The sequence below is a fragment of the Emys orbicularis genome, chromosome 11 (assembly GCF_028017835.1).
Source record: "Emys orbicularis isolate rEmyOrb1 chromosome 11, rEmyOrb1.hap1, whole genome shotgun sequence".
NCBI classification, from domain to species: Eukaryota; Metazoa; Chordata; order Testudines; family Emydidae; genus Emys; species Emys orbicularis.
The window spans coordinates 42,551,887-42,566,408 of NC_088693.1; the positions used below are offsets into that span (position 1 = coordinate 42,551,887).

Here is a 14,522-nt window from a genome sequence, read left to right on the forward strand (position 1 = left end):
GGCCCCTCTATACTACTTCGATTTTCCTCTGTGCGCTGTTGAATGCATGTTCACTTTCAGCTCTGCTGCTGCTACTTGTGAACATTTCTGGAAGGCATTACTAGGGGTGTCACAAACATCAACAAAACATGCACCTCATGATACACACAGTATTGCCAAATGCATAAACTGAATCTTTTATCTATGATTTGGAGTCATTGTGTATGGAAGAAAAGTATACTTAAAGACTTATAATATAAGACCATTCTCTTGGTTTTGTTTTGTTTATAAATAGTCCAGTATGGATATCCATTGCCTTTAAATTATTCTGTCAATTACTACTCAGGCATTTCCTTCCCTGAGGGCTACACCTTGATGTGGTGGGAAGACTTGAGAGTTCTCATGACCTGGAGAGCTATGCCAACAGGAGTTTAACTTCTGGTAAGACCACTCCAGCCAGCCAGGTCAAAGACTAGGGACCAGACAAAAAGCAGTCCATTGCTGGATTAGACAAGACTCCTAGCCCCAGTAGGCAGCTCGTCTAGGAGAAGACATACTCTGTATTAAAACCGGAGCTAGCCAGTCATGGCCCACAGACTTTGGTGGAGCAGCCACTTTCTTCTTCAGGCTGCAGCGACCTTAGCAAGTGAAATTGGCACAGCCCAGGCACTAGGCTGTGGTCACTTTAGCCATCAATGGGATCGGCTTATGATTGTCTCAATTGTTTCTCCTGCACCTCACAAAGTGCTGCATCTTTGTTTGGCAGACCATCTGCACCGACAAAATGACCAAAAAGGATGAGAGAATTACGACCAACTTGCTACTACTTTGAAAAATTCTTTGTGTAGGTCTACAGTCCTTAAATGTACCTCATCCATCAAACTCGATGGGAGACTACATTATTACTTGAAAAATAATCTGCTCTCGTGGCATTTAGTAAGGAAAGCCACATTTGTGTTGGAAAAACATTATATGCTGTCCAATAATTTAAAAATACACTTTTACAAAAGACCAAACAAAAGTCCCTTTCTTGCACATTTTGACTGTTTGTTGCTCAGACTGATACACAGCATGCATGCTGGAATATCAATCAGAAATAAAATAATATATTGCCTATTGTGCTGTATATTTTCTCCCAAACAGAGAGACAGACCCCCATGCGCAATGGAAAGAAAAGAGAGATGCCTGAAACTCTCTTAAACATTAGACTTACTGTAGTTTTATTTTGCCTCTTTTGTACATCATGTGTTCAATAAAGAACTGTGTCTGTCTTAAGTTATTGTCAGCCATAAATTGACATATAACCTCCAGGGCTTGTTCCTACTCCTGTTTTGATGCCTCCCTGAGATCTTCTTGCCAAAACAAGATTTTCTTTAAGTTCTGGTAAAACGGAGCACTTTAATGTCAGATAGTTTTTAGCTATAAAACCCTTTTGAGAACTATTCATAGCCCGTAGTGATTCTCAAGGATGTTTTGGAAGAGGCTTATTTCTCCTGAATAGTTTTACACACACAATATCCTTGGCCTAAAAGTTGTAATAAAGTACTTTTTTAAAACTTAAAATGTATCCTAAGCTACTGAATAGTAAATGACCATAAGTGGCATTTCTTAGCTTGTACTAAGTACTTAACTAGAATCAAAATGTTACAGTGCTGTAACAGTCTCTAATGAAGTACAAAACTTATATTTGAGAAGTATTTTTTTTTTTTTTAAAAAGAACAGACTATGCAAGTTAGTTCTTACCAATGTATTCAAATTCCTCCTTCAGAGCCATACCATTATGAGAAAAACACTGTTGACATATAAGGGCATACCTTAAAAAAAAAAAAAAAAAAATACAGGTGTTAAGTTGAAGCTAAGTATTGAGACAATGGAACTGCTGTATAGTATTTAAGCTGAGCAACTTTTAATATACTTAAAATATTATTAACAAGTAATGCCCAATTCATTTATGAAAAATGTACTGTAAGCAGGGTCTCTTCACTTATACATCAGCAAAAGACAAGTTTTTAATCATAATCTTAAGAATTAAACCAAGATGGCTAGCGCTTAACCGGTCACATAGCTGCAATTTAAGCGTCTAACTGTTTCATACTAGACTCAATAGAAGCCACATCAAAAATACTGGTAATTCAACTTTTATGGTGAAATACAATGATCTGATTAATAGCTCCTCTAACAGAGTTAGCAGGCCAGCTCAAGTGGGTTTGGGACACCTTCAGCAGGCAATTAGTTATAAGCAATTAAAAATACGACATATGAAAAAAGATTAAGAGTCTCGGATGTTTTTAGGTGATAGTTTAATTCATTCTCCCACTCACGCTTCAATCAGGCTTTTCTTTTTCACTAGAGCACTATCATTTTAAAACTGCTCGTGCTAGAGTTTACGCTCCTGAGAGTGGGGTAAAAGAGAGTTCAGTTCATTAGGAAAACTGTATATAAAGCCAGCAACAAACATAAGCAGCAGAATTCTAGAATATCTAATCCTGCACAAACAAAAACCAGACTTTTAACTCATTGTACATGTGCTTTGTTACTTACTATCATTAGCAAAATGTTACCTGTTCTGTGGACCATCACCAACTAAGTATTCAACAACTCTATCCAAAGCTCCCCTTTCTCGAGGAAGAATAGGTCTTGCTAAAGGAGGGCCTGGTGGATGGAGACCTAACAAATGAAGTAAACATAATGAATTGACTTTTAACTACAAAGTCCTACTACATAATGCACTAGTTTTACTGTACATGCTAATACAGTGTATTAATATGTGCAGTATTTCCAAACTGTCCCATTTGTGAAATCCACTAGGGAAGTTGTACCACTTTAGTTCAAGCTCAACATAGTTGGACTGCAGCTAGTTTTCTTTTTTCCAATATGTCATTCTTAAAATGCAATTGCTCTTGCTGTTTAAATGTTTCAGTTTTATCAGTTACTAAATGTGGAATCAAAGTTATGATTTCTAAATCACTTATTTAAAACTACTGGTAAGTTTAATACTAAAGTTACTGTTGTTCAAAAGTCAAATCTTTGAGGAAAAGGATTATTAAAAAAGCAAAAATCCACCCTTGTAAACTGAAGAACATTTGAAGGAATGTGTATGAACACACAACATGCCCAATTCTCATTTATCTTAAGGCCCTTTAACACCATGCTGTCAGCGTAAAGGGGTGCTTATAGTGGGTGTAAATATAAAAGCACACACTGGTGCTTGTGTATTTGCTGGAACAAGGGATCTCACCTCAAAACACTTTTGCTCTCACTGCCTATATTAGCCAGACTAGACAGAAACTAGGGGGAAAACGTTCACCTGCCCCTCAAATGTAGATTACCAAAAATCCAAAAGGTTAGACAAAGTCAGTCTAGATAGCTCAAAATTAGATTCTTAAAAATATAATCTTGCATATCAGCATCTTAATACCAACAATGGACAACAGATTCTCTCTCAGTACCAAAATGGCATTACTTAAAAATAGGTACTGCAGCGAACAGATGAGGAACCCAAGATTGAACACAAAAATGCTGTTATAAAACAAAGAAAGTAATAAACCACTGCATGGTGATGCTAAAGAGTGATCTCGTTTAGCATTACAGTAGTTGGGGAAGGCTATCGGTGCATTCTTCTCTGTTAATTTAAAGGATCAAACAGAAAAAAATTAAAGTAAATTTATGACCCCAAACTATTTTAGAGGGCAAGCCTTAACTTTTTGCATTGCCATTAATATTACAGGAAATTTATGAACACCTGTGGTAGAAAATCTATCAACCGTTGCTTCAATGAAGTTTCATCTCTAATAGAGATACCATATTATGGATCATCTCCCTCCCATTTAAAATCAAGAAATCTCCCTTTTGGAAACTTTGGCAGTTGATGCAACATGAAAAAATAGTGATGAGGAAGAATTTACGTACTTTTAGTCATGTTTCATAAGTGTTTTGTCCTCTCAAATGAATTAATCTCACAATCAGATTTTGCTTCTTTTTGTCTCCCCTCACATATAGAAATAAGACCACCCAACTCTCCATAGACCAGAGTTTGGGAACAGCGGGTCTGCTGTACAAGACATAGGCAACCTTAAAAACCTGCAAATTCTATTTCCTGTAGCTTTAACTCTTCTCTTCCTTACTCCTGAAGTGGTCAGCCACATTATGGAAAAATTCATGTCAAATTAACTTTTCAAATCTAAGTAGTCTCAATTATACAAAACCAGTCAAGTATTAAAAATTATTATTTCATCTCCCTAAACTCACACATTAGCGGACAAGAGTCAAAATTTGGCCAAGAGCTTAACAAATAACAACAACACAGGTACCCTGTGATACACTGATAACAAATACTGGACAGATTTTACTACTGTCATTTCCAGCTGCTTCCTCTGCCATTACTGGATGCCTACATAAACACACTGAGTAGCATTCTATGTTTTAAAGGGAAATTTGCCTCCAACCCAAAATAGTTCTATGCCCTGAAATTTGCAATTCTCTGATCTTCAGAAATAAATCTTACATTGCCCATATCATTCTTCTAGTGTCCCATAAGTGAGTTTGAAAGTTTGCCCAGACTTTATACTGAAGATTTTTTGTTCCAAATTTTAAGCAGTTCATCAGTCAGCAAAACTCAAACTGCTTTTGAAAACAGGGTAACAATGCAGGTGGTAAGGATGAACAGCTTTGGCTTAGACTTCATCCACACTTAACTTTTATGTTTAACAAATCTGAAATGAAAGCATTTATTAATAGATTAAAGCTACAACCCAAATGCTGATTCATGAATAACCAATTTTAAGGTAAACAAAAGTTAACTAACATTAATTACAATGTACTGTTACAGTACCATTAAATGTCAAGGCCCTAAAATTGAGACCCCTCAAAATGCAACACAGGAAAATTTCTGATGAAGTTTTTTTGGTAATGATTCACAAACAATGCACTTTGAATGAAAAGGGCCTTTGAAAACCTACGTTTAAAGACAATAAAAAATGCTGACAGAAAAGGGTTAGTGTTTTCCATAACTCCCCACTCCTGCAATAGATTAAGGGGTAGAAAAGTGACATATGTGTACTGAAATATAGAATGAAGAATTGCTAAATGGTAAAATTAAGAGCTTTGTAAGCTATATTTTAATAATTTGTAATTATGGATAGTGAATGGGTTTAGATGAGGTAACACTTAGACCAAGGCCTTGCCTGGCATAAGTGTGGTTTTGCCAATTCTTCTTTGATATAAATTGCTGTTTTGTTTAAAATGATATTATTGCTGGCAAGACACATAATGTGTCATGTTGGAAGATGTAAACAAGAGATACAAATATGTAATGATAAATATAAAATCCCAGTTTTCTGGGAAAGCTAGGAACAGGGTGACATAGAATGACATGACCCCAAAACTGCAAAACCAGCAGGAAAATTCAGAAGTTGGGTAATTGAAGTTTGCGCGTGCATATTGTATGGGTTATACGCACACACAAAAATGAAGGGGTGATGTGGTAAAAGCCTAGTGGATAAAATTAAGTAATCTGTAATGTAAAAACGTATAAAAGACTCAAGTGAACAAAGCCCAAACTAGAGAGACACTGCACCAGAAACTGCAGGAACAGGACTGAAGGACTAGACCAAGAGATCAGAGAAGGTGATGATCATCATGGAAGGTAGAAGAACTTTCCAGTGCCCTGGAATGCAGTAATTTGGGCCCATTTACCTATTCCATCTGGTCTGTTATTGGCATAAGCATACGTTCAGACATTATAAGTGACAATACTTCTGTCTGAAATTGTATAAAGGCAAAAATTGATTAAGCCTAAATTGGGTGGACTTGTGACTCAGTTTCCCACTTTAATATCCAACATTGGCATCCCTAGGTGGCATGAGTCCATGATGTCTTGTTCCCACTTCTGGCTCTTCAAGATTATGAAGGCTCCAGATACTATCAAGGCTTGGAAGGCTGTAGAGAACAGTGCCCTTGCCTCCAGCCATGGTGTTGTCCAACACCGAGACAAGAAAGTAAGTTCTCATAATCATAATGGAAGAGTATGTTAATATAATTTGCCACAGAGGGATTTGATAGAAAAGTCTTACCCAAGGAAGAACCTTGGGACATAGTTAAAAAGACTTAAGAGTAAAGTTGGGAATAATAAGAAATATAAAAATTCCCATGAACTGTATATGGAAGTAGTATATTTAATAATTTTGTGTCTGAGGGACACGTTAAAGAATGCTGCAAACAGTTAAAAGTACAGAATAGAGAAGTTGTGGCTAATGATCAAATGACAAACTACAGTATTTGCTCTTGGTAAAAATCACTGAGCTATGACAGTGAGAAACTAAGCACAACACAGATTATTGTGCAGTTATGGAAAGACGGAACACACAGTAATATGTCCAAGAATATAAAGTGCAATCAAACTATAGAGAATTTAAGGAAACGTAAGGACATTGGTACTAGTGAGGATCTGTCCTATCTGTACCTTTCGGAAGAAGATAATGGCTATTCTGATTTGTATTCCCCCTCAACCTATAAACCTTTTTGCTAAAATGCTGGCCAGTAGTAACATTAAAGATTATAGACCTCTCTAATTGTTAAAAGTTTGTGTTAAGTCACGGAAGGACAAATTCAGTGGTGGATGCCACTCACCACAAGGATCCATGAAAATATGTTTGTTTGTGCTAGAAACAGAGAAAAAGGTTGGGAGGGGGCAGTGTGGGGGGGGGCGCTCTGGGCTGAGCCTGGGGCAGGGGGTTGGGGTGCAGAAGGGGGCTCTGGGCTGCGGCAGAATGGTGGGGTGCAGGGTGTGGGCTCTGGGAGGGGGCTCAGGGCTGAAGCAGGAGGTATGGGGTGCTGGCTCTGGAAGGGGGTCAAGACTGGGGCAGAGTGTTGGGGTGCAGTAGGGAGTACAGGGTGCTGGCTCTAGGAGGGGGGTCAGGGCTGGGGCTTTGGGTTCAGGAGGGGGTTCGGAGTGCAGAAGGGGGTATGGGGTACTGGCACTGTGAGGCGGCTCATGGCTGGGGGTTCGGGCGCAGGAGAGGGTTTCGGGTGCTGGCTCTGAGCAGGGGCTTAGGGTGGGGCTTGGGATGCAGGAGGGGGGTCAGAGTGCAGGAGAGGGTTTGGGGTGCTGGCTCCAGGAGGGGGCTCAGGGATGGGGTGTGGCCTCCCGCTGGGCAGCACTTACCTCCAGCGGCTCCCAGTCGGCGGCGGGTGCAGTTAGGCTAAGGCAGGCTCCCTGCCTACCCCAGTCCCACACCGCTCCCGGAAGAGGCCAACCCGCGCTGTCCCTCTGTGCAAGCCCCGCCCCACACAACTCTCCCGGCCAATGGGAGCCGTGGGGGAGGTGCTTGCAGCATGTGGAGGGAGACTCTGGCCCCACCCACGGGGCTGTGGGGCTGCGCTGGCCGCTTCTGGGAGTGGCGTGGGGCCGGGGTAGGCAGGGAGTGTGCCTTAGTGGCAGCCACACTACGCCACCAGAGATTGCGATCAACTGGGAGATCCTCTAGGATTGACCAGTCGATCGCAATCAACTGATTGGTGACCATTGTTCTAGACTAAGGCCTGGTCTACACTAGGAGTTTATGTCGAATTTAGCACTGTTACATCGAATTAACTCTGCACCCGTCCACACCACGAAGCTATTTAGTTCGACATAGAGGTCTCTTAAATTCGACTTCTGTACTCCTCCCCAACGAGGGGAGTAGCGCTAAATTCGACATGGCCATGTCGAATTAGGCTAGGTGTGGATGGAAATCGACGCTAATAGCTCCGGGAGCTATCCCACAGTGCACCACTCTGTTGATGCTCTGGACAGCAGTCCGAGCTCGGATGCTCTGACCAGCCACACAGGAAAAGCCCCGGGAAAATTTGAATTCCTTTTCCTGTCTGGGCAGTTTGAATCTCATTTCCTGTTTGGACATCGTGGCGAGCTCAGCAGCACTGGCAACGATGCTCTCCAGCAGAGATGGCCATGCAATCTCAGAATAGAAAGCGGGCCCCAGCATGGACTGATCGGGAAGTCTTGGATCTGATCGCTGTGTGGGGCGATGAGTCCGTGCTTTCCGAGCTGCGCTCCAAAAGACGGAATGCAAAGATCTACGAGAAGATCTCTAAAGCCATGGCAGAGAGAGGATACAGCCGGGATGCAACGCAGTGCCGCGTGAAAATCAAGGAGCTGAGACAAGGCTACCAGAAGACCAAAGAGGCAAACGGACGCTCCGGATCCCAGCCCCAGACATCCAGTTTCTACGAGGCACTGCATTCCATCCTAGGTGCGGCCGCCACCACTACCCCACCACCGTGGACTCTGAGGATGGGATATTGTCAACGGCCGGTTCCTCGGACATGTTAGCAGACGGGGAAGATGAGGAAGGAGATGAGGAGGACGACGCAGTCGACAGCGCTTACAACGCTGATTTCCCCGACAGCCAGGATCTCTTCATCACCCTTACAGAGATCCCCTACCAACCGTCCCCAGCCGTTAACCTGGACACAGAATCAGGGGAAGGATCAGCCAGTGTTTTAAACATCTAAACATTTATTTTTAACAGAACAGGAATATTAACAATAACAACAATGGGTTTCTCATGATTAGTTTGCCCTAGGCGCTTAACGTTTCAGTCCTGGGCAGTGCAACTATTGAAAAAAAATCTAACAATGTCCGGTTTAGCATGATTGTTCTGCCCAAGCCGCTCTACTGTTTAGTCCCTGCCAGTGCAGCTACAGTAAAATGCGGTCTATATGTCCGGGGATAGAGCTGAAATCCTCAATGGACATCTCCACGAAGCTCTCCTGGAGGTAATTGGAAAGCCTTTGCATCAGGTTCCTGGGGAGAGCGGCCTTATTGGGTCCTCCGTAATAGTAGACATTTCCGCGCCAGGAGACAAGCAAGTACTCCGGGATCATTGCCCTGCAGAGCATGGCGGCATACGGCCCTGGTCTTTGCAGGCTTTCCCGAAGCATTCTTTCTTTTTCCGTGTCTGAGATCCTCATCAGGGTGATGTCGCTCATGGTGACCTGCTTTGAATTAGGTAGGGGAATGTTAGTATTGGGACTGCTTGCACGTTCCTTTACAGAGCTGTAACCGGCGGTTTACAGCCACGCGGTGGAGGCGGGAGAGGGGCAGCATACAGGGATCTTTCCCTGGGACAGCCGCGAGGGGGTGGGACAGGGGCAGAGTTCATGCTTGCCGGATTGCTGGCAGCAGGGACTGGCATTGCTTTCAATGTGAAAGGAGGTCAGTGCAACTATTAAAGTTTTAAGCAGCCACAAGTCTACGGCTTACCATGTCAGCCTGCTACCCAAATTCCGCTGTCCTGCCCCGCTTGTCAGATCTGCACTGCAAGACCCCAGGCACTGAATGCGAAGGCCGAAAATTCGACCTTGTCCTGAGTGCGCATGTGATAGGTGCTGTGCATGGTCTTGTTCACAGAGAAAGACTATGTTCTTTGTTCACAACTAAATTTATCTTTCTGAGGAATTCACTCCCTTTTTCCCATTCCCACAGCTGCGACTGTCTCCCAACGTAGCCTGGCATCACACTCCCAGAGGCTAGCGCAGATTAGGCGTAGGAAGAAGAGGACACGGGAGGACATGTTCTCGGAACTTATGGGCTGCTCCCGAGCCCAGGCAGCACAGCAGACCCAGTGGAGGGAGAACTTGTCCCAAATGCACCGTTCACACATGGAACGGGAGGAGAGGTGGCGGCAGGAAGACCAGCAGGCGACTCAAACGCTGCTTGGACTTATGAGGGAGCAAACGGACACGCTCCGGCGCCTTGTGGATGTTCTGCAGGACCGGAGGCAGAAGGACAGAGCCCCGCTGCAGTCTATCTGTAACCGCCCTCCCCCGCCACCAAGTCCCATACCCCCCTCACCCAAAGTCCAAAGAAGGAGGGGTGGCAGAGTCCGTGAAAACTCTCACTCCACCCCTGCAGACTGCTCTACTACTAGAAGGCTCTCATTCCCCAAAATTTGGGAAGTCCTTTCCTTCCCGCCTCACCCAAGCCCCCGTCCAAGTTTCACCCCCCAGTTTCATGTGTAGTTGCTAATAAAAAATACATTTCTGTTAATTACTGTTTCCATCATGTTCTTTAGAGGAGAGTCTGTCTGAAGGGGGGGAAGGGGGTTGGTAATTGGACAGGACAGTCACCTTTACCAGGGTACAGAGGCGGGGGCAGGTTCAGCAGCAGGGCACACACACATTGCAGTCACTAGTTACCCTGGTCAGTCTGGGAGGTGGTTTTAGTGTTCTGTGGGGGGTGGGAGGTGCTCTGTGACTTTGTGGCGGGGGAGGGCAGTTACAGATCTTATGCAGCGGTCCTTATCCTGGATCACAGAGCCACACAGCAGGGGATCTGTAACCGTCCTCCCCCTGCCACAAAGTCACATAGCCCTCCCACACACAGAGTCCCGAACAGGAGGGGTGGCAGGGTCCGTTGAAACCACCAGTCCACCACTGCGGAGCCTGTCATTCCTGGAGTTTGGAAGCGTCATTTGCATCACTACACTACACCCGCTCCCCACCACAGTCTGCGTCCCAGGTTCAACACTTTCCCACGAAAACAGTAATAAAGAAAACGGTGTTCATTAACAAAATTCAAGTGATTTTATTTTTAAACGTGTGTTGGAAGGGGGGGAACGGGGTATGTAACTGGAGAGGATACTGAACATTTAGTGGGTAAAGAAACGGGGGCAGGTTCAGCTTCTCTGTACACAAACTGAAAAGTCACTGGTTACCCTGCTCACTCAGGAACCTAGCTTTCAAAGCCTCCCGGATGCACAGCGCGTCCCGCTGGGCTCTTCTAATCGCCCGGCTATTTGCCTCAACCTCCCACCCCGCCATAAAGGTCTCCCCCTTGCTCTCACAGAGATTGTGGAGCACACAGCAAGCTGCAATAACAATGGGGATATTGGTTTCGCTGAGATCTCAGCGAAACAGTAAGCTTCTCCATCTCCCCTTGAGATGGCCAAAAGCACACTCCACCACCATTCTGCACTTGCTCAGCCGGTAGTTGAAGAGTTCTTTTTCAGTGTCCAGGGCGCCAGTATAGGGCTTCATGAGCCAGGGCATTAGCGGGTAGGCTGGGTCCCCGAGGATGACTATAGGCATCTCCACATCCCCAAGAGTTATTCTGTGGTCCGGGAAGTAAATACCTTCCTGCAGCCGTCTTAACAGACCTGTCCTGAAAACACGAGCGTCATGAACCTTGCCCAGCCATCCGACGTTGATGTTTGTAAAACGTCCCCTATGGTCCACCAGTGCTTGCAGCACCATTGAAAAGTAGCCCTTTCGGTTGATGTACTGGCTGGCCTGGTGGTCCGGTCCCAGGATAGGGATGTGAGTTCCATCTATAGCCCCACCGCAGTTTGGGAATCCCATCGCGGCGAAGCCATCTATGATGGCCTGCGCGTTTCCCAAGGTCACTACCTTTGAGAGCAGTAGCTCAATGATTGCGTTGGCTACTTGCATCACAACCACCCCCACGGTAGATTTGCCCACGCCAAAGTGGTTCGCGACTGACCAGTAGCTGTCCGGCGTTGCAAGCTTCCAGAGGGCTATGGCCACTCGCTTCTGGACAGTCAGGGCTCCTCGCATCCGGGTGTCATTGCGCTTCAGGGCAGGGGACATCAACTCACAAAGTTCAAGGAAAGTCCCCTTCCGCATGCGAAAGTTTCGCAGCCACTGGGATTCATCCCAGACCTGCAGCACTATGCGGTCCCACCAGTCCGTGCTTGTTTCCCGGGCCCAGAATCGCCGTTCCACAACATCCACATGACCCGTTGCCACCGTGATGTCCTCGGCGCTGGGTCCCGTGCTTTCTGACAGGTCTGTGCTACTCTCAGACTTCAGGCCCTCACCGCGGTGCCGTAGCCTCCTCGCCTGATTTATCTGCATCTGCCGCTGGGAAAGGTGGATGATAAGCTGCGAGGCGTTGACAACGGCCACAACTGCAGCGATGTTTGCAGCGTGCTCCATGCTCGCAGTGCTGTGGCGTCCGCGCTGTCACTGACCAGAAAAGTGCGCGAACTGATTTCCCGCCGGCGCTTTCAGGGAGGGAGGGCAGGAGTGACGGTTGGATGACGACAGTTACCCAAAACCACCCTCGACACATTTTTTTCCCCAGAAGGCATTGGGGGCTAGACCCAGAATTCCAATGGGCAGCGGGGACTGCGGGAACTGTGGGATAGCTGCCCACAGTGCACCGCTTCCAATGTCGACGCTTGCCCCGTTAGTGTGGACTCACAAAGTCGAATTACCGTCCTTAGTGTGGACACACACGTTCGACTTTGCAATATCGATTCCACATATTCGATTTAAGTAAAATCGAACTACTCTCGTAGTGTAGACATACCCTAATACATAGTCTTACTTCAAAAGGCAGCTTTGCATATACACACAGACTAATGTATTATCATAATACATATATCTGATGCAATGTATTGTATTTTCCTAATAAAACAAAAAGTAGGTTGAAAATCAGAAAAAACAGAATAATACTTTTTGTAAAACTCGGGAATTTTTCAGTAAAAATCTGTTTAAACTGAAAATGAAGGGGCTTATAAATTATATGTTTATTTCGTAATTTTTTGTTTTATATATTGTAGGCACCTGTGTTTTGAAGAGCTCAAAATATAGAGGGAAAACACTTATGAATGGATCAGTCCTCAAACCAAATACAATCTGAGTTTATATATTTGTGGCATAACTTGCCAATTGAGGAGCATCAAAAACCCACATTAATCGGTTAAAAATGTTTAAAGGGAAAACATAATATTGTTGATATTTTGCAAAATGGTTATAGGAATATTTTCTAAAATGCTTTTTAAATTACTAAATTAAACTGTATTAAAACAAACTGTAATTTTTAGGAACAACAGGCTTCTCTTGGGAGTTTATAGCTGAATATACTGAAATAGTTGCTCCTTCATATAGTTTACTTTAAAAAGGTAATAGTTGGGAATGGAACCCACAAGTGACTGAAGCAGTCACTAAATTGAAAGAGGTATTAGCCTCAATTCCAGTGTTGGTTCAGTCTGACTAGTCACAACCTTTTGTACTGGAATTAGCTGCTACAGAAATAGCACAGGCAGTCGCCTTGGGTCAGCATAGGAATTCAAAACTCAGACCCACTGCTTACGCATTGAGTTACTAGCTCCTGTAGAACAGAAATATACCTGGTATGAAAGACACGTTAGCTACATTTGGGATGATACGCATTTTGCTTATATTGTGGGACCATCATCTTTAATTATCAATATACACCCCAGTCCAATTCTTGTTCTTTGCCCAAGTATTAATGGAAACCCCGAAGAGGGCTAATCAGTCACAATAATGAGGAAGCTGAAAATCACACTATAGCTATAGGTAATGTGAAATGCAATGGGTACATATATATTGATAGATGCTTGACAAGCTTTAAAAGATATCCGCATAGGGAAAATGCATAGCCTCATCACTTGATCATTGCCTGTTAGGTTCACTCCCTCTGGGGCACCTGGCATTGGCCACTGTCGGTAGACAGGATACTGGGCTAGATGGACCTTTGGTCTGACCCGGTACGGCCTTTCTTATGTTCTTATGTTATGTTTTATTTTCTCATTACCAACAAATATCTGCTGGACTGGTATAGGAATGAAACAACTAGTCACAGAGGTTAATATCCTCTGGAATCTAGCTGTGGTAACAATGTCACCTCTTAATTATAATTACTATACAAAAGGCTATTTTTTAAAGTCTTTCCCCCCACTTTCACTGCCAATAAAGCATCCTCAAAGACTCCAATTTTAAGGAACATGTCCAGCCATGTACCTCACATACTGGAAGACACATGGATGGTGGCAAGCACCTCTTCTGGACTGCTGCACAGAGGTGCAAGCCAAATGGATCTGTTGATGTGATGCCCTAGGAGCCATGCAACAAATCTGTGGTATAGATCATAATAATGAAACAGAAACCCAAGAAAGAAATCTCAACTGCCAGTACAGCTGAGTACCTAGAATAGACATAAAACATGTGGGAAATAAAGACCACTGTGTGGTTATACAACAGTAAAAATACAATCATGGAGGGAAAGTGTGCCCATTCAATCAGCTCAATTGGTATTTTATTCTTAAATTCAAAACTATAATTGAATTACTCAAAATTATACCTATACTCAAATTTGTTGAGCCAGTAACAGGAAAAAGTCAACTAAGCTTTGGCACTAAGGCTATACAATTACTTCCTAACTTTAAAATACCTATTGTAAAATTAAATCTGCACTTAAAAGTCTTTATTAAAATAACACACAAACCATAGAATTCACATGCAAGAACAATTAAATACAATAGATAGTGTGTTACAGCCAGTTACTAGGACCAAATGAATACAATTGGGGAACATCCAGATATGGCATTTAGTTTTAAGATAATATTATGGATACAAGTGTTGATAATTGTAGTAATGCTTATAATGTGTTCAAGATAAAGTGGATTTGTGGCTCAGTTTCCCACTTGAAGCCCCAACAAAAATCAGTTAATCTGATGAAAGCTATAAAAATGAATAGTTATGCTTTCTACCATCTT

The 14,522-nt window shown here is 43.6% G+C and overlaps 1 protein-coding gene across 5 annotated transcripts in view; it reads right to left on the bottom strand.

Moving 5' to 3' along the window:
- Positions 1 to 14,522, bottom strand: part of LNPK (lunapark, ER junction formation factor) — a 78,070-nt gene that overhangs the window by 17,210 nt on the left and 46,338 nt on the right. For all 5 annotated transcript variants that reach the window (XM_065412895.1, XM_065412897.1, XM_065412893.1 and 2 more), the window contains 2 exons: positions 2,541 to 2,646; positions 1,723 to 1,793 (listed from right to left, as the gene is read on the bottom strand). In XM_065412895.1, the coding sequence (XP_065268967.1) occupies positions 1,723 to 1,793; positions 2,541 to 2,646 (177 nt within the window). The remainder of the gene's footprint in view (positions 1 to 1,722; positions 1,794 to 2,540; positions 2,647 to 14,522) is intronic.